Below are 25,168 nucleotides of genomic sequence, written 5' to 3'. Positions count from 1 at the left end.
AGCTGAATTGCATTGAAACGAAGCACCTGCATTCCTTGTGCTGCAAGTGCGTTGGTGGCCTTGGGAGCATCGTGCACCTCCATGACGTTGGGCAGGCGAATGGTCCCTCCAGACGCAGTGGGTCTGACCCTCGGGAAGTAGGAGGGAAGAGGGGACTGGCACAGGCTGACAAGAGACCGTCTTTTGTGCAGTTTTGCTGTTTGGTGTTTTGTCAAAGCAGCACTGCTCTTCCAGAACAGCTTGTAGGGGATGTTCAAGGGCTATGGGGAACTTAGAAAGGAAACTGCCTGCAGTCTCTTCCTCCCTTTCCCCCCACTTTTCATTCCCATGAAGGCATCAGAAGTTCTCAACCTGCCGGAGAACAAAGGGTCTTTGTTGATTTCAAAGGCTGCAACTTGTGTGGAGAGAGTCCTCCGTGGGGGGAGTGATACCAGGAGAGCGCTCCTCCTGAAGCAGAGGCACTGGCTCAGGACAGAGGAGGAGGATGCAGGGAGCTGGTGGTGAGGGAGACTGAAGGAGGCTGATCCTCCTGGATGGGAACAGAGATTGAGAGTTGTCTGGAGTTAGGATGAAGAACAGGGAAGGGGAAATGCTGTGACCCCTCTGTGTTAGGAAGGGGAACAGGGCATGCAGGGAGCCTATAGGTGTGGGAGGGAAAAACATGAGAAAGCAAGAACCATATACACATACATGCAGCTGAGCGATAGCAGTGAGACTGTCCTGAATGAAGGGCGGAGAAAGGGAGATGTAAATGCTCTCCTCTTCCACTAAGGACAGTGGAGAAGACATGAAAGACATGACTTTCCTGTCCCACACATCAGTTAGAGGAGAACAGGGAAATGCAATAAGTACCTGCTTGGCAGGAGACTTGGGGGAAGCCCCTGGGTTTGGAGAGAAGAGAGGTGAGAGGCAGGGAAGAGGGCTGCAGCAGTCCCACCGGGCATCCCCCAGGAGCATGCTGGCTGTGCTTGTTTGGCAAGATGAAGTTGAAGGGCCACAGAGGCTTGGAAGAGGAGAGAGTGACTTTGCTACTGTTTCCAGAATAAATTAATGAATAGCACAAGCCCTGAGATGTCTTATGGCATGTAGCAGTTGGACACTGTTATATTTCTTATCCAGAAGATGGCTGCCTTGATCTAGGTCTGACTGGAGAGATATGTGCCAACCACTCCATGAACCCACATCACCTTTGCAGTGTCTTGTTTGCTTTTTCTAAGCATGTGTGCAGCCCCCTTTGTTCCTGTGGTGCCTGATCCATTTAGCTCTTTAAGTATTTAGCATTACGAGGCACAGATGAAATAGGATGTAGTTTTACTTCCATTTTACAGATGAGCACTGCTGCATGGAAGGGCTAAAGGCCCAAATTCATGGAGCCATTTATTTCCTTTGGAAAACCAGTCAATGGGAATTAAATAGTTTTAGGCCCCTGAATACCCGCTTTGTGGATTGGGGCTTAGCTTACTGCTGCAGGTCACAGAGAGAGTCAGTGGAAGATCAGGAGTTTCAACGTATGTCTCGAAGTACCCACATTAATAACTTACCATCTTAGTTCGGCCAGCTCTAATCCTGTGCCTGGCAGGGTACAAGATGCGATAAGATCAGACAGGAGAGATTTGGATACCGGCACCAAGCAGCAGCTTAGAAAACAAATCTTTAATAGGAAAGGTTTCCTTCCAAGTGCAGACTGATTCCTGCTTACACTTCTAATTCTCTTCAACATATTCCGTAGCTCTCAAGAGATGCATTGCAGACCTTTATCTGCTTTCTGCTCCAGGCAAGTTTTTACAGAGAGGCAGCAGTTGGATGCTTCCTACAGAAGAAATGGTTACAAGTTCAGTTGAGACAGCCGGGTATACGATAAGCGTGGTTTGAATGTAAGTATTGCTCAAGCGGTATGATTCACAGTTTTTGTAACTCCTTGCAAGTTTGCTGGAGGCATTAGCAAAGCTCTTGACTTGAGATGTTCTGTTTTGGAACTGGATCCCCTGACTGTGCATCCCTACCAAGTTAAATTTGTAGCTTCTAGGTGGCTATAAACAAGAAATATTACAGAAATTGCTTTTCCAGGCACTGAATAGCCCTGAATATTAGATGACACTTCAGTTTTAAAAGATCTATGCACAACGTAGCTTAAAAAAGTTGAATATTTGCAGAAGACATCATATATTCAGCCATGGCACAACTGTAAAGGAAATTTTCTTTTCCTTTTTCTCTGGTGTATAAGGTACCTTTACAGGGTCTCTGCCCTGCAATAAAACTGGAGAAAGTAGTCATCTCTGGTTTTCCTTTTTTATTTATTCATGCTATCTTCTGTGCCTGTTTAACTGAAGACTCCATATTCTAAATACAGGACGGAAGGGAAGAACTGTGTTTTCCCGCCTAGGAACTGCTGATTATACCTGATGGTTTTTTGGGTGATGCAACATAGACTTTGGAGCATCCACAGGCCTAAAGCTGAAACAAATGCTTTGTTGCAAGGATGCAGTGCATTAGCAGAAGTGGAGAGATAAAGATGGAAAATGTGTGGCAGTTATCCAGTGGGTCTGATTCTTTGCATTTGGTACGGTGGCTTATACCTTTGTAAAGTAACAACAAAATAGTTCGGGTATTTATTTCATCTGTGTATGTGAATGAGAACTCTTGAGATAGGAGCAACTTACATCTACTTTATAAGTGGTGCAAAGGACAAGGCAATGATAAATCTTGTCTGTTATGCTAAGCTGTGCTTCTGAACTGCAGAGAGGGGGATTTGCCAATGATCAGCACTGTACAAGAATGTAATCCCTCTGGTTTTTTGATCATCAAATTTATCTTCACTGTATCTGTTTCCTAGGGGTAGAATAAGCCAGCAAATGGAAAGGTTACATATTGCTCTATTTCTTAAACTTTTGTTCTTTACTATTTTTTTCAGCCTGAATGCTAGAAGGAGGTTTCTTTTGCAGATGGGAAGTTGAACTGTTGTTTCTTTTATTTCCTCTAATTGCACAAAGGTTCTGATCTTTTTCCTAATGAAGGATATTTCCAAGCTCGCCTTAAGTGATGCAGTTCTCTGGTCCTATCTGAGCTCCCATTCTCTTTCTCTCTCTCCCCCCTTATTTTCTAATCACTGTTCTTTCATTTTAAAATCTGCCCAGTCTTTTGTGTGAGGTTGTATGCCACATGCCAAGAACAGTGGTAGAGTTGAGTGGTTCCCAGAGAAGGAGAAAGAAAATAAAAATCAAGAGGAATATGAGAAAGTAGGAGCTTAAAAGACAGAAAAGCTGGTGTGTCAAGTAGTTTGACTTCTTGACCCACAAGATGGAAAAGAGTTGTTTCAAAATAGATTTGTATTTTGAAAAGCTCAATAATTATAACCCATTATTATGTGGAGGTTTTTGGTTTGGTTAAAAAAATCTGCAGGTTGGAGCATTTACCACCTGGCATAATCCATGAGTAGTTCTTCTAATTCTGTCCTTTTCCTTGCTTATTTCTGTACTGTCTGTCCAAAGAGCTAGGTTTGTCCTGCTTGCTTGCATGTGCAGAGAGATGCCTCTGGTTTCCCTGTGTGCTTTTAAGGCTTCATTCGTGGTACAGAAATAAATGACGTGGATGTTTCCATTTCTCCCTGTTCTCTCCCTGTAGAGCGCAGTTTCCTAGTTGTTTTTACCTACGTTGTCTCAAGGTGGTTTCTTTGTCTTGACTCCTGGAGAGCAGATTTTCTGGTCTAGTCTTGAGGCTAACATGGCAGGCAAAGGTAACCTCTTCTACAGTGTCCTGACTCAGTTCTTTTCTGTGGCCATGATGTTTTAGTGAGCATTGTGAGCCCTTTAGAATACATTGGACTTTCCTGGTGCTGTACCATCTTTCTGCAAGACAAGGAATACAGAGGTGCTTCTGATTTGATTTACAAACCATAATACATTTTTTATGAATGCTGAGTGCTGTGCTAATGAATGGTGTGCCAGTGCGAGAGCCAGGAGGCTGACGTCATATGTTTAGCCCCAGTGCAGGAATAGCAGGGATGAGAGCCGTCTAAGCCCACATGCATTTATTCTAACCCTACCAATAAGGGGGGATACCCTTTAAATGTAAGATTTATTGGCCCACTAACTCCTTGGCCTCGGTCCGTGGCCTGCCAGCAAAAGTGCCATTTGAATTATTCAGTGAACACCATATGTATCTGGAGAGTGAAGGAGCCCATAGTCAGCTTTGTGCCAAGACTCCACTGGAGGGAAATATGATTTCATTGCAGAAGTCTCCCGGTAAAGTTGGCAGGACATTGGGCAAAAATAAAGGACTGAAGCTTTTGGACATGAAATAAAGGAGGTTAAAAGGGGACATATTCTTAACTTAAAGCTAAGAAAGCAGTGTGGTCCTGAGATGGACAGCAAGCATGTGTATTTTGGTCAGTATATGCAGATCTTGTATAAGTACAGATACAAACATACAAAAATTTTATTTTTGGGAGAAAGTTTGAAATTTTAAAAACTATCTCCATTCCAAATCAGGGCAAAAGTGCAAATAAAAAACCTATGTGAAGGAAAAAAAAATCTGGAAGTTTCAGTAGAACTGAAGAGTTGCTCAATGATTTAGACAAACTGAAATTATTTGTGTTTCATATTACTCAGGGTGGTACTTGATAACTGTTCAGTTGGAGTCTCTCCACCATGAAAATCCCATTTGCTAAGGAGAAAAATTTTTGGCCCTGCTGTGACACGAAGCTGACCCTTGAACTCAGGCGCAGGCATCTGCATGAAAGGTAGACAGTCCTAGCCCATGCCCGCAGTTGAATACATTTCTGCATCAGATCAAGGTGTTGTGTGCATGGCTTACTATACAGAAGAACAGTGCTGTATACAAATGTGGGATCATTACTGGAAATGTGCAACTAGTATGTTGTATCACAGGGAACAAAACAAACTCACCTTTGTTTTAGGAGCTGGCTTGATGCTCCTCTCTCTCTGCCTAATCTATAACTGTAACCGAGCACTGCGAGAGCAATGAAGCCCTCTTTGTTGACATGAAGATTTAAAGCGAGCATCCCTAGGGACTCTTTCTCTTTCCACACCCCTTTTCTATTTCTTTTCATTCCTCAAACAAAGAAAACAAACACTTCATGAGCATGTGGCTGTGCTGCTCACAGGGTATATCAAGCACATTTATTTAAGGCCCAGCACTGTGAAATAAACCCAGGGCCAGTGGGAATAGATTTCCCTTGGCTGTAAGGGCTTACATACTGTGTGAGCAGTCTCAGGGATGTAAGTTATGTAAAGCATGTCTGGGATGGAGTGTTTTGTTACCGGTAACACGCCTGCTGTGTTAGAAGCACTCGGAGTCGTGCCCTGAATTCTGCTGGAGCTTGTGCTGACGGAGCGGTGATGGGCCAAAAGGGCAGCTAGCGTGGGCCGGCACAGTCCTGTTTGCTGTGAGATCTGCCCTGGGTGCTTTACCAGGTAAAAAAGGTTGTAGATGTATGAAAGACTGGCACTTATTGAAGATGATTTGCAAAGTTTGAAAGACTGTACATGGAGGAGTTGGAGAGAACGTGGCTGAGATGATGCTAGCACAGGACGCAGATTCCCTGCTGGGAGAGGCCAGGTGGTATTTCAGACAGCATATACTCAAAAAAGGCAGAGTCACAGGTGTAATGGAGATGGTTTAGTCAAATCTGAAAGAAAGAGGTAACCTTGGACTTTGCTAGCAACTTGTGTAAGACCTAGAAAAATCTCTAGAAAAAACACAGTGGGACTTCTAGGCCAGCAGAAGCTGGGTGGAGTGAGAGCTTCAGGATCTCTTTTGGCAGGAGTACACAGGTTTCTGGCTAAATCAGTCTGAGCAGAATCAGCTGTGTGTACTTTGCCTTCTACAAAACTGGGCAGCTTAAAAAAAAAACAGTTCAGTGGCTCTGTAATCTAAGCTGGTATTGCTCAGCACTTTCTTGACACTAGGTCCAAGAGTAGGTTTTTTCCTAACTCTGGTTGCACGGATTCCAGTAATTTGGATGACTGTCCTCCACAGCTGTAGTGTGGTATGGTATAGTATTTGAGTGACAAAATTGAGAAGGGAGAGGGGAGGATAAGGCTGAGAATACCACATCATGTCTGAAAAAGATGAAATAAATGAATACAAATAGATTGCTCTGATATTCATCTTCAGGTATGACATCAGTTTTTGCCAGCTTTGATTTTGTAGGGCCTCTTTACCTCAACAGCTGGCACTGTAGTCAGATTTCAGCTAAACATTTTTTTTTTTCTGTAGCATCTGTGGGCTTAGTGAATACTATGAAAAATGTTGTGTAAGACTGTCCATTTTGCTTTTCATCTAAGTTGCTACAGCTGTTTTGTAGAACTGGGTGCCTTTGTTGAAATCTTGAGTGATTACATTCTGCTGTTGTCAAAGTTTGTAGGAGTAAGTTTTAATCTTTTGTACTCAAATACTTGAACAAAATTTCTTTTTAAACATGCTTTTTATCATGTCAAAGTAAAAATTTGAGTGTATGCTCATATTCACCAGTCTCAAAACAGATAAGAACAAGTTTAAGGATTTTGCTAAAATTCCATTGAATGCTGTGAGACTTAGACACATATGTACATGTACTTAAATGGGAGAAATTATTCAGGTAAGGCACAGAAACAATATTACGTGGTGTGTGTGAATAATCACAAAGGCACAACACAGAGCTCGTTTGAAGTATCAAGTGTAATAAATTGTTGAGAAATAGTGTTTGCATCCAAACACACAGTATGCTGAAGAAAGGCATGGTCTGTTGGTTGATTTATTTTGCTGAGTAAAATACTTCTTTTGGATTACTTAGGTCTAGTGTGTTAGTAGAAGTCCATCACAGCTTACTTGTGCTAAAGAGTGACTGCTATCCCACTACAAAAATAAACAGTGTAAAATCTAAGTAGAGAAGAGTTGACAGTCATATATTCTTTAAATTATGCTGGGTAGAACACAATTTAAAGTGTATAATCATGGCTGAGATGAGGAGTAGTATGTGTACAGGATCCTTTGTTTCCATTTGCCTGATGTGTGTATGTAGCAAGCAACTATGTTTTTAAGTTCCTCCAGGTGTGGTGTTTTTTATTTGGCCCTTGTGTTTTTATGAATTGTGATGCTGCTGTTAATGACATAATGGCCTACTTTATTTCATGAATATCCTGAAGTCATTTACTCAAACCGGTTTGACTTACTCTGGAGTCGGAGACTCTTCTCTCGTTGAGCCCCTTTCCTACCTCTTACTGAAGCTGGAAGGTGCATGGTGAGGGAGAGGATTGCAGGAGGGTTTCCTCTTGCTGATAGGAGTTGAATGTAATTAGAATCCAGTTTTTCTCTGCCTCCACCTCCTATTTAGTATGTGGCACTGAGGGAGGCCATTGCACTATGTATTTTAGAAAGCATCATTATCTGTGTCCTTGTAATATGTGGTGCTTACTAAAGCCTGATTTGCAGGAGTGCTCAGCACTCCCAGTAGCTGCTGAAATCAATGAAGGCTGTGCTTCATTAGATAAAGTGCTCTGTAGAGCTAAGTTCTCTGAAAAATCAAATCTTAGGTGCTTCCTAATGGGCACTTAAAATTAGCAGACCTTTTTGACTTGAACATGTCAGGACTGTTGTTACCACCTATAAAATGGGAATAGTGAAATACCTTCATCTAGCTAAACAGCTGTAAAACAGGTCATTGGTATTTGCTGAGCATCTCATACTATAGTGAGAAGCTATTCAGAAAAGCCGTAAGGAAATTAATAATTGTGCATTTGGAGGAGGGTGCAAATGGAGTGTAAGTAAACAAGTTTTAGGTCCCCATGTTGGACAAAGAGGAGTAAACAAAACCCTGAGTGGCTGCTCATTAGCTGAATACCTTCCATTCTGCACAGGGAAATAAGAGCATGCGATCATGTAATTAAAGATTGTATCATGATGCATATGCGCAGGAGGGCTGAATTAAGGTGGTGGTTGCAGCCTTTCATAACTTCCAAGTCCTTGACTTCGTAACCTCAATAATGTTGCTTTAATGTAGTTTTTTTGTGTGTAATTTAAATCAGCAGCACCTGAAAAGGAACCTTCTGTTTATCAATGATATTGTTAACAAATGATTTTGGGATGGAGAATCAAAGCAATCTCTATGCTGCAGAAGCGCTTTTATAAAACATATCTCAAGCAGACAGCAACTTGCTTTTCTATTGTTTTGCCTTCATCTGTAATCACCACATAGCGTCCTGCAGCCTGGTAGAGCATTTCATCTTCAGCCTGTTGCACAACCTTTTTTGCACAACACTGAACTACTTTGTTTTCAGATTCCAGAGAGATGCAGGAGGCAATGGATTGTAATTTTATGAAAACAAAGCAAACAAAACAAGATTAAACCTTTCTGCAGAGGTCTTGTGACTTGAAGAAATTGCTGGGATTAGTGGATGGGCTACTGCATCCGTGATAGTTGACATCATGGCTCTCTTCACCAGTCCCTTGTGTCCTAAAATACCATAATTTCTACACTTTGAGAATCCTTTTTTCTTTTGCATTGCACTTTACACCTGCCTTCCTTTCTCCCTGGTGGTGTTTTAAGAGTGTTTGCCATTTTTTCCTCTAGATAAATGCTTTTGAGGAACTAATTGTGCATTCAGAAGAATACACAGTGCATTTAACTATCTTATGCGGAGGGAAATGAATGACTACTATGAATTTCTCATTTTATTTTCTGATTTTGAAAGATTGAAGGGACTTGTCAGTGCATTGTTACATGTTCTTGTTACTGCCAGAACCAAAATAACGAATTACAAAATGCGCGCAAGAGGTATTGAAGCCTTAGGGCATTTTCATCCATCAGCTATAAAAATTCTTCCCAAATGTAAACAGAAAACACAGTATGAGTTGATGAAGACTGTCAAGACACGATGGCAAATTTGGTACCCTCAGACTGGCACAGTTTCCTGATTCTGAGGGGGTTGTGGTTCAGTTTGTGCAGCTGTTTGTGCGTGTTGCTCTACTGGATTCCCAGCTAACGATACCCACTGTGTGATGCTAACAAAGCTGCAGTATTTCTCTCAGCTGTACTCTCTAGGCATCTTAATTTCTTGCAGGCTAAACTTTTGTAACAAATTTTCTCAGCAAATATGAAGGTGGTGTTTCTGTCAGTGTTTCTATTTGTGCGTTTTTTCATAGGAGGCCCTTTGGCTGCTTCTTGCTTCTCCCCACATAATGTCCCTGGCAAGTGAAGCACTTCTGCAGCTGACAGCCAGTGCTGAGGTGCTGAGTGTGTCTTATGGTTGTGTCCATACCTTGCAAAGAATTTCAAATCAACTTTTGTAGGTAGTGAAAATGTATGATTTTTTCCCCCTTAATTAGCTTCTTCCTTCTGCACTTGTGTTCTTGGCCAAATGTGAATTGCTTGTACTCTGAAAATAGACAAAAGGCTCCAGAAGTACCTTTCTTACAATTCTATTTGACAAGGATGCTTGGATGTCTGAATAGTGGACAGGGGCAAACTGGTAAATTCAAGCTTGCTTTTCTATTTGTGTTTTAGTCGAGCATTACATTGACATTTCATGACTGTTTAATAATTTTGGGTTTTTAAAAGTGTCTTATTTCTTTATACTTAATTTTATTGTTGGAGTGAAGGATAAATTGTGGGGCTCGGTTATAAAGCTGTTGTGGACTTTAGTAAGAACCTGAGGAGCAAATAATTGGAATATAATTGTACACTGATGCAGTTGTTATTTGGTTTTACTAGCTCTGTACTGTAATCTACTTTTGTTTCTAATAATCAGTTTTTAAAAGTTGCACTTTACTGGGGTCATGTTCAGTGCGAATTCAGACAGTAAGTTCTTGCAACACTGGAATCACAACGATAATCTGCAAGGATGATTTGGCAAGATAGACGCTTGAAATCCCTGAGCAGCACCTGAAATTTTCATCCAGATAAGTGCCTGCAGTGCGTTCCCTACCCAGTGCATTTACAGTGGTGCTTTTCATCAAGGGTTCCCATAGAAAAATCCTGTAATAAGGGGTGGAACAGAGTTCCTGTTGTTTACATGTAGTTTTTAAGTCATCGTTGGAAGGTGGCTGGAGGGCAAGGGCAGGAAGGAAAGGGCAGCAGCAATGGACTGGCTCTCTGGTGAGATTCATGGGGGTGAAGCGTGTACCCCGCAAAGCAGTGTGAAACACTGCTCTGCTGCCACTGAGGATCCGATTTCTAATTAATGAGATTTCATTTATATAGGAAGAAGATGGACTCCTGAAATAAATCAGGCATAGCTCCCTGAAAGCTTAACACTTGATGAGAATGCAGTGTGTCCTTCAAGGCTCCTACCTCGTGAAATTATCTGATGTATCCACGGAGGCTGCTTCTCCTCCCCTCACCAAATACAGGGCTTGGACTGAAACTGTTAATATTAATTGGAGCTGAGATGATTGCAGTGCCACCCCATCAGGCTTCAGCAGCCCTCCTGCTCGCTGACGTCGCAGCAGGAGTCTGTTCAGCATGGGCGGCTCTTCTCTGCTATGGCACGTACAGTGGTATCAGGTTGATTAATGTGCCCAATAGAAATAAAACAAATGGAAATTTTTTTAGATTATACAGTACACTCATAAATATTAATGCACTTCTGTATTGAATTGCATGTAATTACATATTTATACATTTAAGTCACCTTCCTGATACACTTAAGGCACTTTACTGATGAAAGATATCTCTGAATAAGATGGTTTTAAACCATGCCTAATATGTTTGTAGGATTTATTTAATAATGTGTGGGCTTGTATGCTGGCAGGAGAGGAGAGAAACCTCCATTAAAGTCTGAATGTCTTGTTTCACAGGGTCCGCTACTTAGTTTGAATCGACTCCATGGGTAGCTGCTGAAAAATACGTCTCGACATGAAATATTACTACATCTCCTTATCTATGTAGATAAGGTCTGTGCAGTCCTGTCACCTTAGAGTAATTACGGCTTATTACTCTAATCATGATGATGCCTGAAGTCTGTAATTAAGATTGTGCTGGCTAATGTACTAGCACGCGGCATGGTACAGCTATTGTCCTATCTAAATAACAGAAAGATAAAAATTGGATGAGGGAGAAAGGGCAGAAAGTGGGGAAGTGATTTATGCAGGGCCGTGGTTCCCAGCCAAGCCTCTGCTGAACCTGACGGCTTCCAAGAGGGCAGAATCCATGCACATCCTCCGCAGCCTTGTGCGTGCTGATGTACTGACGGTGTGTTCGAAACAATCCTAGGCAGGTTGCACCCTCAAACATGAGGATCAACACCCTGTGTGATCTCTAGTCAAGCTAGTTTTAATGCATCCTATCCACCTGTGTCTAAGCTCTTATTCTTTTAACATGTCCTGTTGCAGCCCAGTCTGCAGATGAAGAATTTAATATATATTTCTATATACATATATATTTTAAGGCCAAATTGTGTGTCTGTTGAAAGCAATGAGAGGTTCTACCATACAATTCAATAATACAAGGTTCTGACCCACAGCACTCTGTAATTTTCTCTGCAGCAATGTCAGCTGGTGAAAAGCAGATGGCTGTTCTAGAAGAATGTGGTTGTCTAAACACCAATCTTTATGTGTACATTTCATAGTAAGCCCACCCACCAAACTGGATTTAAGGCCCGCTTTCACAATTTGCAGAATGGCAAGCTATGTACATATGGAGCTCCCTTTCCTGTCTTTGGTTGTGACCAGAAGAGGCACCTTATTTTTGGAGATTTGTGCAAATTGTTCCTTTTTTTCTTGGAAGGTACATTTTCATTGAGTTTCCAGAAGGCTTTGTGAATTTGGTGTCACTCATCTCTGCCATAGGTATATATGCAGATTCTTTCATCCCAATTCTGACATGAGCTAAACTTTCTTTAGGTGTATCTGACAATTCATGAAACTTTATGCAGTTGGCTAGAACATGGGCTTCTTATGGAGGAGGTTATCCCAGATATGCCATGCCCATAGTGATCCGCAAAATTTGACTTTGACCCATCTTACACCCTCTTTAAAACTAATGGGCACTAGTAATTTCTTGATGGCAGTGCTAGCCCCATTAGACATTTTATAAGGTTCTGGAAGCCTGCCACTGTTTCATTTAGATCACTCATAGCTGGGGGGGGGGGGGGGGGGCGGCGGGAATTCCCACAAAAGCTATTTAGTCATTAAGAGATTTTTTTTTTCTCCCAAGTTTCCCTTTCTTCACTCCTTCATTCAACCTTTCACATGTCGAGTGAATCCTCTTAATAGCATTTCTATCTACAAATAAGAGCTCTGTGTTTTAGCAGAAGTCCTGTGCTAGTATAATGTACTACTCATAAAGCATTTGATTTTTTTTATAGTGATCTGAAAAAAAAATTATCATTAGCAGTGTGCTGATAGTCATCTTAAGGCACAAATCTGTTCTATGATTAAAATATCTCTTTGTTTCAATAGAGTGCACTGAACAAGTTGTAATTCTGGTGCTTTTTTCCTGTGTTGAAGTTGCTCTGTGGGAATTGCAGCGTTAGTTTTCTGGTTTATTTCGCCAAGTGTAGCAGAATAGGGCTGAGTGTGGGAATGGCTGTGCAAGGTGCTCTGCATTTGTTATCTAGGAGGTCAATGTGTATTTGTAGTTGCTCCTTTTATGAAGCTATTGATGTTGAGCATTGGTGAAATCGTTACTGCAGTATATGACACCTGAGAATTTGCCTTCGTGCATTTATGGCATGTATCTAAATCTGAAACGTTCCTGGGAAAGGAGACAGAAGGTGGGCTCAGAAAACTGATTCTTCTTGCTTTGGATTTCCTTGGGCTTGCTCTGTAGGATCTCTCAGCTTGTGTATAGTGCTTTTCACAAGTAGATCTCAAAGCGTATTATGAGGATCAGTGCTACTACTGACTTCTTTTTTAGTAGCTGGAGGAACCAGAGAAGAGAGACATGACATTCTTAAAATACTGATCCTGCTTTATAGCTAAGGATGCTAAAGATTTTTTTTCATCAGCTTGGATAAGGCTCCTAACTTTTCTTATATGAATAACACTGTGTGAAGAACAGCTTAGGGTATTTCCCATGGTGTCTTAAGTGAAGAAAAGGTAGAAAAAGTGTCTTATAGTTTCTGTTCTGTACTCCCTTCTTTAATGCTTGTAAAATTATTCTTTTTACCAAGTATCAAATTTGAACGTCGACTGTCTTCAGTTTAATTAATCTTCTCATTGGTTTTAGTTATGAATTTTGTGAAGCTCTTGTGTTCTAGATAGGCATTTAGGGAGCATTCTTTAATTAAAGCCAAACTGATTTTTGCCTTTAGGCATGTTTGGTTTTTTTTTTTTTTTTTTTTGCATTAAAAGGTGGAATAATTTGAATTATATTCTCCTGAACCTGAATCTTTATGTGGCACAGGGACCAATAGCGCAATTTCTTTCCTGCTGTTGGTTAAAATATTAAGTGACAATAAACAGAAGCATGAGCGCTTACAAGATCACATAGTAGTTCATGGTAGGGCATGGAGAGCTTCTGGTTAAAGCAGCCAGGTATGTTAGTAGAGTATGCTCAAAGTATTGCTCTGTTTAACTAATATGCCCCTTATATGGAAATACTCTACTCTTACATATGGAGTTCTTGGAGTAGATGTGACTTAGGAGATTATATTTATTAGATGCACAGTATGCATTGTAATTTACACCTTTCCCATAGCTTCTAATTCTTCTCTCCTCATGACCCTCCAGCCTCCTCTTCCTCTGCCTTTAATTCTGTTACTGGAAAATTTTTTTTCAAGTAACTTTTAGTTGAAACAAAAATACGAATTCTATGTGTTGCAGGTTATCAGTAAGAAAATAGCTTAGCTATAGGCTAAGCGACCAAACTCGTGTTTATGTTGCAAGACTTGAGTGGTTTTTTGTAGACAGCCATTGATTCTGGGGTTTAAAGAAGGGTCAGTAACAAAGTTTTCAAATACAAGGGGTTTTTTGCGCTTTTTCCCTGCCCCAAGAATTGGAAATCTTCTGTTTAGGTCAGGCTTGAGGGAAATGTCCACTGAAGTCAATTGAGATTTATTGGCTATAATTGGATTTAGGTCAGCTCTGGCCTTGGCTTGTCAAATGTAAGAAATAATAAAAATATATGTGAAAAGCCAAGCCTTGTTTAAATCAAATACGATTGTTAATTTAAACATCATAAACATATGCTGTCTTCTAAATGCATGCTCTCTTGATACATGAGAAGTTTTTGAGAATTATGAGGCTGATGGTATGAAATCTAAAGGAGTATGTGTCTGCTTCCGTGCACTCACTTCATCTTGCAGATTTTATTTTGCATTTGCCTATCTTTTGATTAAGTGGACATCAGTGAAGACTGTTTTTTCCTTTTCAGGTGACTGTAGCATTGCCTTGAGAATAATTTGCTCGTCACCTAGAATTGCTGCTTAAAGAAGTTGACCAAATCAGAGCCGTATCTTAACTGCTGTGTTTTTCTTCTCTTCCTTCCCCCGCTCCCTCCCTCTGCAGAAGGATGTAGCTCTGAAACCTCAGGAACGCGTGGAGAGGCGACAGAATCCTCTAGCCAAGAAGAAACGGGAAGCACTTACCAATGGGCTGTCGTATCTTCCGAAAAAGAACAGACTTCACCACCACCACCAGTACAGCTCTGACCGAGAAAATGATCGTAATCTTTGTCAGCACCTTGGGAAAAGGAAGAAAATACCGAAGGGCCTGAGACAGGTGGGAGACAGGTTATCTGTTTCGGGGAGGGAGGGCTTTGGCTGTTGGCACGTGGTATGTAGAAGTGGATTTCTCATTTTGTGGAATCACTTATTTTAACCCCTTCGTAGTTGTTTTATTCTTGGGTTCTCGGGTGCTACTTGGTACTGTGTCCTGGTACTAGAAGAGATCTGAGTGGGAAAGCAAGCAGCGTATTGATGCTAGAGCTGAGTTGATTACTAAACGTGCAAAGGTTGGAAGAACTTTCCATAGACTGGCTGTGAGACTGTCAGGGCAAACAGATGTGGTCTCTGTATTACGTTGTTAGGCCAACTTTGTACTGCAAATATGCCTTCTTGTCTTTAGACTTTGTACACAGAAGCATAAGACCCTCTCTGAACATCCAGGGCAAGGTGAGGTAATTGCGAGAGGGGCAGCTGTTCGTCAAGACAAAGTTCTAAGACTGCTTACGGTGCAAGGCGCTGATTGGCAAGATTTCAGTGGTACTGGTGGGTGCTCTTCTGGGTTACTAATCACCTACCCGTAAGCAAGAACTTTCTGCCTTCCCAGTGCTGGTGTTCCCTTACTGTGGTAGCTGTGGTGCACATGTGACAAAAGTGAGCATGTAGCATCCAGGGGAGGCTGGAAATCTTGGATTCTTCTTCAGGACTATGCAGTGTTGTGTTATGCTTTGTAAAAAAAGAAGAAAGCATGACAAGTGTGATTTATCTGGTGAGCAGGATACAGAAGAGAGCGCCGTGTTTTGCTTTTCTTAATGAATAAATATCCCTTGTGTGTTTGTTATATATAAAAGACTAAATTAGAGCTGGGCATTTTAAGCGTAGCATCTGCCTGTGTGGCACTGTCTGCAAAACTGAAGTCGAAAGTAACAGTAAAGAGGTCAGCTTTGACCTAAATTTGAGTGATATCACTGACTCTTTAACGAAAATTTTTGTCTGCTGGAGATGGTTGATATTCATTGAATGAGTCTTCATCCTTGCTTAGTGCAAACCAAACATTGCTTTGCAGAGAAACTTTTAGAAAATAGAATTCACTGCTGCTCATTTTGTGAGCTCAGGGAAATGGAAGGAACATTGAGGATGACAAGTACATCAACTTGTATTCAATTTTGATATTCAGAGTTACAAAAGCTGGTAAAAAAATATGTTTTCATGATTATTTTTAAGCCTACACTGTATATATAAATAAAATAAGAGATTATACAGTGCTTCATCAAAGCAGACAAATTGTAAAATGCCTGTTCTGCACTACCACACTCATTAAGCGTATTTCTTCTAATTTAATTTTACTTTGTGTTTCAAAGGGAGGTGGGAAAACTCTTCAGGATAGTTGATGCAATGTTTATGCTCTAAGTAGAAATCGAAGGTTGCTGTGTTTCCTTGACTGTTTTCTGTGTTCACCTACATGGTCTTCTTCACTCTGTTCCTTTTTAGTATGTCAAATGGTAAATGTATCTGGTTTGTGCAGTAGGAACTGGCCTTCGTAAAAGCTGACTTTTTGCACTATTTGATTCCCCTGGCATAGCCTGCTGTCAGGTGAAACCTTTCTGCCTGGTACTTAAGCTATGAAGGAATCAGCCTCACTGCTGATGGAGGTTATTTGTGAGGTTATGTTTTTAGGAATAAATATACACTGGCTTGGAAGGTATTGAGTTGACAAATGTCATGGAAAATGGTTTTCCTTTTAGCTGATAAATCTGAGTACTCTGCTTAATTCCTGAGGGATAAGGCTGAGAGGAAATAAAATATCTTGCTCAATATAAATTTAATACGTTTGGTAGGGGCATAGCTCCTTAGATAAGAACATTTTAGTCTCATGAACAGTTTAGGTGCTGACAAATCCAAGTGGCTTTGGCACTTAGACGTGGAAAAAAGATGTCATGGAAAAGACTATAAAGCTTATTTGAAAAGACATGCCCACAACTTTATATATAGTATTTCTGGTAAGCATTTTCTGTCTTCTTTCAAGACAAATGGTGAAGACCTCGAAAAAAGGAGGAGAATGGTAAGTTCCGAGGACGGTTTTCTCTGTTCATGCAACACTTCCTCCTAGAGTGACTCTTGGCTGCGCACCTTGGGTTTGTTTTCCCACGCAGCTCCATCCCACTGAATTCCTGGGCTCTTGATGGGAGGTGAAGTTGCTTGTCAGTCTTCTTGGATGACAGCAAGCCGAGGACGGGGGCCACTGTGTTTTGTGCTTGACAAAGTAGGACCATCCAAAGCCAATTAAAGTTCAGTATGCTTCTGGGTATCTATGGTGTCCTTGCTGTACTTGGGCTATGTACTTTATATGTAAACAATGTATCTTGCCCCTATTGTCCCTGGAGGAATCCTGAATTGTCACATGTGAATATTATAATTGGATGGCAGGCTGCAATCTTGATGCTGTCACTTGCATTCCTGTGCTGGCATAAGACCTTGGCTGCAGTCTGTCCCTGTTGGGAAATGTTTTATACCTGGAGATCTTGTTCGTTGTTTTACTACTAGTTAACAGTCTTGTCTGATACGCCTTTCTGTGAAATCTGTTATCTTCTGGAAGTAACTCTCACATGCAGGATTTACGGTACGAAGCTCCCTCGTCAAACAGATTTAGTTCAAGTCAGCTATTGGAAGGACTGCTAATTAGTTTTCAAAGAAAGTCCTTGCAGTATTCATGCAGGTATTTATGCAGCTATGCTGAAATGCCTACAGGTTTATTGAAATCCAGAAAATGTGAAACTGTAGGTTAATTAAGGCTCATATTTTACTAGCGAGAAGACTTTTGAACTCTGCTTTGTGAGCTTTTATAAATGTACTTATTAAATGCCTCAAGGAAATTTTAGTTGGCGTTAAGCAAACATAAGACTCATCAGAATATTTCTCCAGCGTTTTAAATTTAATTCCCTTTATGTTAAGTGGTGATGGTGTGTTTTTATGTGTTTTCTGTAAAAATCATTTGGAAATCTTAAAGTGAATATTTTTAAACTAGTAAAAGGGTGGGGAAATTTTTTTAACAGTTTTTAATGAGTTTTTATTCCTCAAGGTTTGAGCAAAGTGGGACATACTAGGAAACAATGAGTTTTCATTGCAGGAGTGTTGAGAGTGTTTTGATAGTGAGAAGGAAAGACCATTTCTCTTTATTCAGTGGGTATGTGATTTGGAAAGAGCAGAAGGCACTGACTTTTGCTACCTCTACGCTTTCCTTCATTGTTTTCTTTATATGCTGGGAGATTCATACGCCTTCTTGCAGAAAAGGATAGTCTTTGGCATATGCTCCTAAAGCAGCAATCTGTGTGCTGGGCAAGTGGTATGTTAGCTGGCTTACATATATATGAGAGCTAACTGCTGCTGGGCTCTACCTTAACTGGCTGATTCCAAAGACACTTGCAGAATATCAAATCCAAATCCCAAATACCGTGTGAGCACAAGGAGATAGATAAACTGGTAATAAATAAGGGGTAGATGATGAATAAGGGGAAGAAAACCCATGATGGAAAGATGAATTAGGATGTAAATTTTAATGAGATAAAGGAAAAATGGGAAGAACAGCAAAAAAAGATGCACCCCTGACTCTGGCAGTCATCAACTACAAACTTCATAAACTATTAGCTTTAACCTCGTAGTCCATTACATGAATCAATTAAAGGGGAGGGAGGGAAGTATTGAAGCTTTTCCTTCTCAGAATTAAGTCCACGATCCCCTTGTAAGTCTCACCCTGAATTTATACATCTTAAATTTGAGACTGCTAAGGCTTTTGATGGCTGATCTGGATGGCCACAGTTGTCCTCTGTCATTGTTGCTTGCAAACATCACATTGTAAATTGTGTTGCAGATTTAGTTATAGCACACTTGGCCTCTGGTGTAGAGATGCTTGTATACTTCAGTGCAGCAAACGTCTGGTGTGGAGGGTGAAAAAACCGTTGTGTGATCTGCATTTAATCACGCTTACAGTCAGGAATGACTTTTGCACGCTCTTAGACAAGCCTATACATGACAGGTAATGAGAGCGGAGCGGGAGGTGGGTGTTAGCTGTATGGTTTGTGGTGACATTGGTCGGGGAGCTGAGCAGATGGGTTTGATTGTCACCGGCAGTGTGATTCCAGTGAGAGCTGACTGTGGTGACAAGCGATTTACAATGTGCTATTTACAGTTTGGGTTTGCAGTCTCTCAATGACATCTGAGTGCTCTTTAGCAACTGCTTTCATTACTGCTTTTCTAAGAGCTGTTAATTGAAAATGAAATTGTGGGTGGGCTTTGGGAGTGCAATAGCAGCTACAAGTATTATACACAACCATGGAGAACTGTTTAATTTCTTTGACTCCCAACTTGTAGCTCTGTGCAGCAGCAAGGGAAAAAAATGTGTGTATGTTTGTGCAGTGTGAGGTCCAACACCTTGGAAATACTGCATACAACATGCATACACCCAAAATGAGTGATAAAGGCTTGAATCTCCTTTTACATAGCTGCTGTGATTTGGGATTACTTTACTGGCAGCCAGTGGATTTCAGTGACTATAAAATTGCTAAAGATCAGGAAGGAACGTGGGCCATGAACATAACTCATGCAGGACAATAGAGGGGCTTGCAAGCTGTGCTTGGGTGTGTTTGGGCTAGTTTTGCACTGTTGGAGGTCTGGCTCTGTATGACTGAAGTTAAAGGAAACATTGCTACCAGCTTGTAGAGTGTGGGTGAAAGTCACACATCTTAGGAGTACCAGCTAGTCATCAGGTCAGCAGTGATACTGCCATGCGTTAATGGAAATTGCGATAATGTTTCTTTCCATTCTGTTTGTAAAGAGAGAGAGAGAGAGGTGTTTGGGTGGTGGGTTTGGGGTTTTTTTGTTGTTGTTGGTGGTTTTTTTTATTTCAAAGTACTAGCACAACCACTTTGAAATTACATTTGCTGTTTGTGTTGCAACCTAGATGGCATGGTTTGATTATGTGCAAGTGTTGCCAAAAGGTTGAAGTCGCTGGAAGCAAATGTCGCAAGCAACAGTGCTTTGCAGGGGGCACTGGTTTAATGAAACTTTGTCTGTGTCGGTATCGTGTCATCCAAGGGCATTGTTTATTTGGATTTAGTTGTCAATCCACCTTATTAACAACATTTAATTTGAAAAATGAACCATGAAATGATGAAAAAATCAGATTACAGCACTGAAAGTATAGAAAGGGCTATATACAGGTAACTGTGCTTTGAGATTACATCACAGCGTAAGTGGATGTAGTAATATGGTGGAAGAAGATGCTCGTGCTAAAGGGAGATAGGTAGATCTGGGCTTTGAGAAGCCTTTATAAGGTGGAAAAGGAGGAGCACATCTGTGGGGAAGGAGAAGGGTGCAGGTCCAGGCTGGGCAGTGTGTTTTTTCGGAGGGGTAAATGTTACACAAGGGTGTGCGTATGGAGGGGGATACGCCCAAAGAGGGGGCCTGTTGTGTTGCATTAACATCATCTGTGCCTGCTGCTGTCCAGCTCACTGTTACCTAGTCTACCATCATGCTGTTAAAGCATTGAGTGCTTCGTGCTGGCCTGTCAGTAATTTCATCCTTGAAAGGGAACGGCACTTTATTTTGTACACATGCACAGTATGTGAATTTCTGTATGTGTGAGAGAACGCGTGTCTAAAAGCTGGGCTGCTATTCAGTTGCCCCTCTCGTTTCCCTCTCAGAAACCGCCGCTGGTGACAAACAGTGCTTGAATTACAAGCGTTTTGTGATTCTCAACTGCTGTTTGCTTCTGATCAGAGGCCACAGAAATCTCCAGCTGCACTTAACCCGCAGTCACCATATCCAGTGCGTCATCTGTGAAGGCACCCAGCTGCTCGAAAGCATCCAAACAACTTCTGGACCCTGATAATATATAATTGAGCTCAATGGGCACAGAAAAGATTGTTGTTCTCTATAGAAAGGACTGAAAAATGATGTGTTGCTTCATGTGCCTGTTGTTCTGCACTGCACATCCCCCCCTGGTTTAATAAAGTTCCTGAATAGGCCCTTTGGATTCCTTGAAAACACACACAAAAACAGGCACATAATGTGAAATCCAGAGCCATTCACAAAACCAAGCACGATGACAGGATGCAGCTAACATTTTCCAAGCGAGGCGAGGAGCACGCTGAAGCAAACACCTGCATTCATTGATCAGCTGCTCGTAGAAGCTGCCACTTTACTGAAGATTTGCCTGCAGTGACGTGTCATGGGCGTTTCCCCCCCTTATAATCACCAGTTTCACCTGCAATTTTTCAATAAGCTATTGAATTATACCTCTCTAAATGATACACTGCAAATCCAGCAGGTCCTAATTGCTAATGATGGTTCTGAAAGACTTTCATTTGACTGTAATTAGGTTTGCAAGCAATCAGCTGCCCTTATCAGAATTGAAAACACATATAATATAAAATACGGGCTGGTGGGAATATAGCGTTTTCTTAAAAGGAGGAGGGAGGAGGAAGATGTTTTATTAGCAGAAGCTGTGACATATTTTAACACCTTGAAAACATCTTGTGTGAAATTAATTCTGTTCAGTGTTATACCATCTGGCAGTGTTATTGTTCTGTATATATTGCCATGTAAAGTGTGCTTTTTTCGTCTGGGTATGAGCCTGTGTTTGAAATAGTAATCATGAGTCAAATTGATTACTAAGGATGCTATCCCTGCTAGATAGGTTAAAAATACATATTGGGAAATCCCATGGACTCAAAATGGCTTCCCCGTGGAGAGCTTCACTTGCAGGGCTGATGAAATTGGAAGAAAAGGGCCTTGGTTTTGCCATGCTGTTCTCCTGTGAATGAATATATGTGCTCAAAGGTAAGAGGAAAACTATCCAGGTATTGTTTTTGGAAGCTCAAGTAGAAAATGCCTGTATCTTAGAGTGAGTACCATGATAATTAATATATTAATAATATATTACTGGTTTGGTCCTGTCTCTGTGCTACTGCATTGAACACCCAGCTCAGAGCCTCCTGTGAGAGCTAACAGACATCAGCAGCTTGTGTCTTCAGGCTCTGATGTAGGCACAGAGAGTTCCCATTTGTAGACGCAGAAGAATATAAGCTTAAAACATGGTTATAATCTGGTGTTTGCCCACTCTGGCTAAAATATTGGCTGTTTGACAGTGTGGATTACCTCTTAACCAGGACTCTAACATGGGCATTAAGACTTGATATGGTGACCGGTGTAATGATCGTGATAGTGTTACTTCTAGACAGTAGAGCTTGTACAGCCAAGGCAGAGCGTGGAAGAATTTAGGTCATATCTAGAAACAGGAATAAATGGTGGGATATTAATATCTCCCACGTTTCTCTGAAGCCAATGGTGTGAGCTGATTGCACCTGGGATGTGGCAGAAGAAGGGTTCCTCTGCCCCCTCTGCTTTTGCATGCCATCGCTGTTGTGTTGCAGGTGATCAGGTGTGTAAGAAAATGAGCAATGTTGGCATGTTTTTATTTCTAATGCAAATCGTGCCACTGCTTTGCGATCTGCCCTGCTGCATCTCACTTTGTCTTTTGGCTCCAGTTTATGAAGCTGTGAAACGGGAGATGTCACCACCCTGTCACCAGACCAGGTAATGCTGTTGGGAGAAAGTGCCCCCGCATGCACCACTCACCCACTCCATCCAATGTAACAAACTCCCTGCAAATTCCAAACTGGAAAAAGATTAAAACCAGTGGCTTTTGGGTTAACCTAATTATGTTAATCAATTAGATATCTTGAGAATAATAGTAGAAAAAATTTACTGCGCACGGAGCAGTTACTGTCTCCCAGGATTATCTTTTTTCTTTTAATGTTGGCACCCTACTTTAATTGAAAACTTAAATGATTATTAAAGGTGCCATTTTGGGAAGTGAACCATATTTTAAATGTGTGATGCAATCAATTGCTGTCTTAAAAGTTCCTAAGCATGTTACTAATAAGGAATTAAGCAAAAAATTAATTTTGACTGAGGCTGCTTGGAGATAAATTAAGCTCTAGCTTAAGTGATATAAGACAGTATAATAAAGTGACCATATTGAGTTAAAAAAATAAATCTTTCAGCATTTTTTAAAAGAAATCTTTTGTCTTCTACAAATAGAAAATTCTACAAATACAACTTCAGTCTAAGCCAAGACTTCTGACCTGTAGATTTGCCTCTATATTACTGGAAGCACAGTGGTTCATCCTCAATTTTTTAATGAGAAAACCAAAGTGTTGAAGCTATGTTACTTAATTCTTTTCTCCCCACAAACTCTGCATTCACACAGGGAGGAGGTGTAAGAGTGATGTATTTAAATGTGGCTGTCGCATCCAACAGCACACTTGTGGGTGTGCAGCATCTTTCTGGCGCAGGGCCCGGCAGCGGGCACCACGGGGAGCGGGGGTCTGCACGCTGGTGCTGTTCCCGCTGTAACACCCGGTCAGGCAGGCAGGTGGGCACGAGGGGCTGTGACACCTCACTGCAAGCGCTGCGGTTTGGGAAGAGCTGTGGGAGCAGGCGAGCAGCCTCAGGAGCGTGTCAGGCTCCTGTGTGACGCTTTGACTCTTAGGCTTTTGTAACCTTAGGTCCAGCTCCTGAGTGCCATAACTGCACAGATTCAGGGGCATAGACCTAGGCCGTGTGCTTGAGAAACGCATCGGGGCACTTCTAAAGTGTCAGTGAACAACACTCGGAGGAACCGCTCCCTTACCAAGGCTCCGTAGTTTGGCCTTTCCAAGGGGAACACGACGGCAGGGCTAAAAAGGCAATTCCTTGAATTAAGTAAGTAGGATATTTTCCTATCTTGTTGTAAACTAGAGGCAGTACTCCTGCTTTTGTAGCTGACTCGTCACAGTCACTCTGAAGAGGAGGGAGGATGTAATTTCCTTAGGTCTAAACAGCTGCTTTTTGGCTGAGATTTATTAGAAGTGGAAAGTAACTGGCAGCGTGAGTGGCAGCGTTACCACAGCCTGGTAAGCTAAAGCAGTGTAAAATTCACATACTGAGCTCGCACGATTGCTTCCCCAGTTTGCAGTGCTTTGTGGTGCCGTTGTGGAGGTTTTGAGCCTTCCCTGGATTTTGCCTGGCAGTGGCCGTGGAGAGGCAGCTCTGGCCAGCCCCAGAGGCTACCTGTGTCCCCAGAGGCCGCACGCTCCCACCACGGTGGCACGGCGTTGCTGAAAGAAATGTGTGTGTGTATTGCTAAACTTTCTGCTATTTATTTAATTTTCAGCAAAAACAATCTGTGCATAAAGCTCAGGAAAATTACTGATAATCTTCCTCAACCCTGAGGAGGTTATTCACTACTTTGTGTGGATTTCACAAGTGGGAATGTTACAATTCTATAAAATTAAGACATTTCAAATTTTGTTTGTGCCCAAACCCACTGAAATGGAACAAACTTTTAAATATAAGTCCCCATTTCCTATGTTTAACTCTTTTTTGTAGTATATGAACTATAATGCACTAGGAAAGCCTCCTTTGTTATTAGCAAAAATGTGACCATAGCTTTATTTTTTATACTGAGCTTGCTGTACTCTTGAATAATTCAAAGGGATATTTTGAATCAGTTCCATTGCCAGTTAAAGAACACGAGATGGCCATTACTGCATAAGGCCATGACTCCTAAAACAGACAAAGCAAAGTTGTCCTTTTACCGTGACCTTCCCCTGGACCAATTTTCTCTGCTCAATATTAAAATACAGTGAGGTTATATGAGCAAAAATTAAAGAGTTACCCTTGAGTAAAAGTCTAAATATTTTAATAAAAATATTTTAATCATAAAGCAGGTGGATTTTATCCTAGCCATATGAAGCAGCAAACATTTGGTGCATGAAGATTTTCCATGGTACTCTTTTTTATTTTTACCAACTATGCTCACCATTTCCTTCTGAACAGGTTTTATTCTGATCTAGTTGAACAAAAAAAATCTCATACTTTTAGGAATAAAAATAAAAATCAAGTGCCCAAAGCAGGCAGAGGGTTAATAAAAATGGAAATTGTGTTAAAATTACTAATCAATCTGTTTAATGTTTTATAGTCTCCCCTCCCCCTAACACATGTTCTTCTCTTGTAAAACACCTTATTGCTTCCTGCTTGTTTACCGGCTTTTAGCAAGTCAAGCAGCTTTCAAATTGCTTTGAAGTTAATTATAGAACTTGTTCAATAGGACTTGCTAGGTGAAGGAAAATAGCTCATATGTTTAAGAAAATAAATTAATAGACAAGTGCTCTGTGCTTTGGTTTTGAAGAAGGAAATGACAAGATACTGATGGCTTAGTGTTTTGTTGTCAAATAAAAGCTATATTGGGTGGCATGCTGCTTTCAGTTTGGAAGACTTGATATTAGTTGTCTTCACTTCTCTTGATGATAAAGAAGAGTTATGTGCTGAGGACTGGTCCTCATAATTGTAAAAGGAGTTGAATTTCAATACCTCTTGTGCCAAAGTAAAAGATTCAAGAAACAGGGATTTTGCCTTAGCCCACAAAAGCTGTTACTAGAAACCAGCCCTTTGGATTGTGGGTTATCCCAGCTGTTCCATTTGTTCTGCTCTGGACTCTGGTCCAGCCTGAGCTGGACTTACTGTAT

General features: G+C 41.2%; 1 protein-coding gene across 5 annotated transcripts in view; it reads left to right on the top strand.

The window, feature by feature from the left end:
• Window positions 1–25,168, top strand: part of AUTS2 (activator of transcription and developmental regulator AUTS2) — an 806,450-nt gene that overhangs the window by 203,042 nt on the left and 578,240 nt on the right. For all 5 annotated transcript variants that reach the window (XM_030027825.2, XM_030027824.2, XM_030027827.2 and 2 more), the window contains exon 2: window positions 14,446–14,658. In XM_030027825.2, the coding sequence (XP_029883685.1) occupies window positions 14,446–14,658 (213 nt within the window). The remainder of the gene's footprint in view (window positions 1–14,445; window positions 14,659–25,168) is intronic.

The sequence above is a fragment of the Aquila chrysaetos genome, chromosome 10 (assembly GCF_900496995.4).
Source record: "Aquila chrysaetos chrysaetos chromosome 10, bAquChr1.4, whole genome shotgun sequence".
NCBI lineage: Eukaryota > Metazoa > Chordata > Aves > Accipitriformes > Accipitridae > Aquila > Aquila chrysaetos.
The sequence above is the reverse complement of the archived record's forward strand: the minus strand, read 5'-3'. Positions and strand labels throughout refer to the sequence as shown.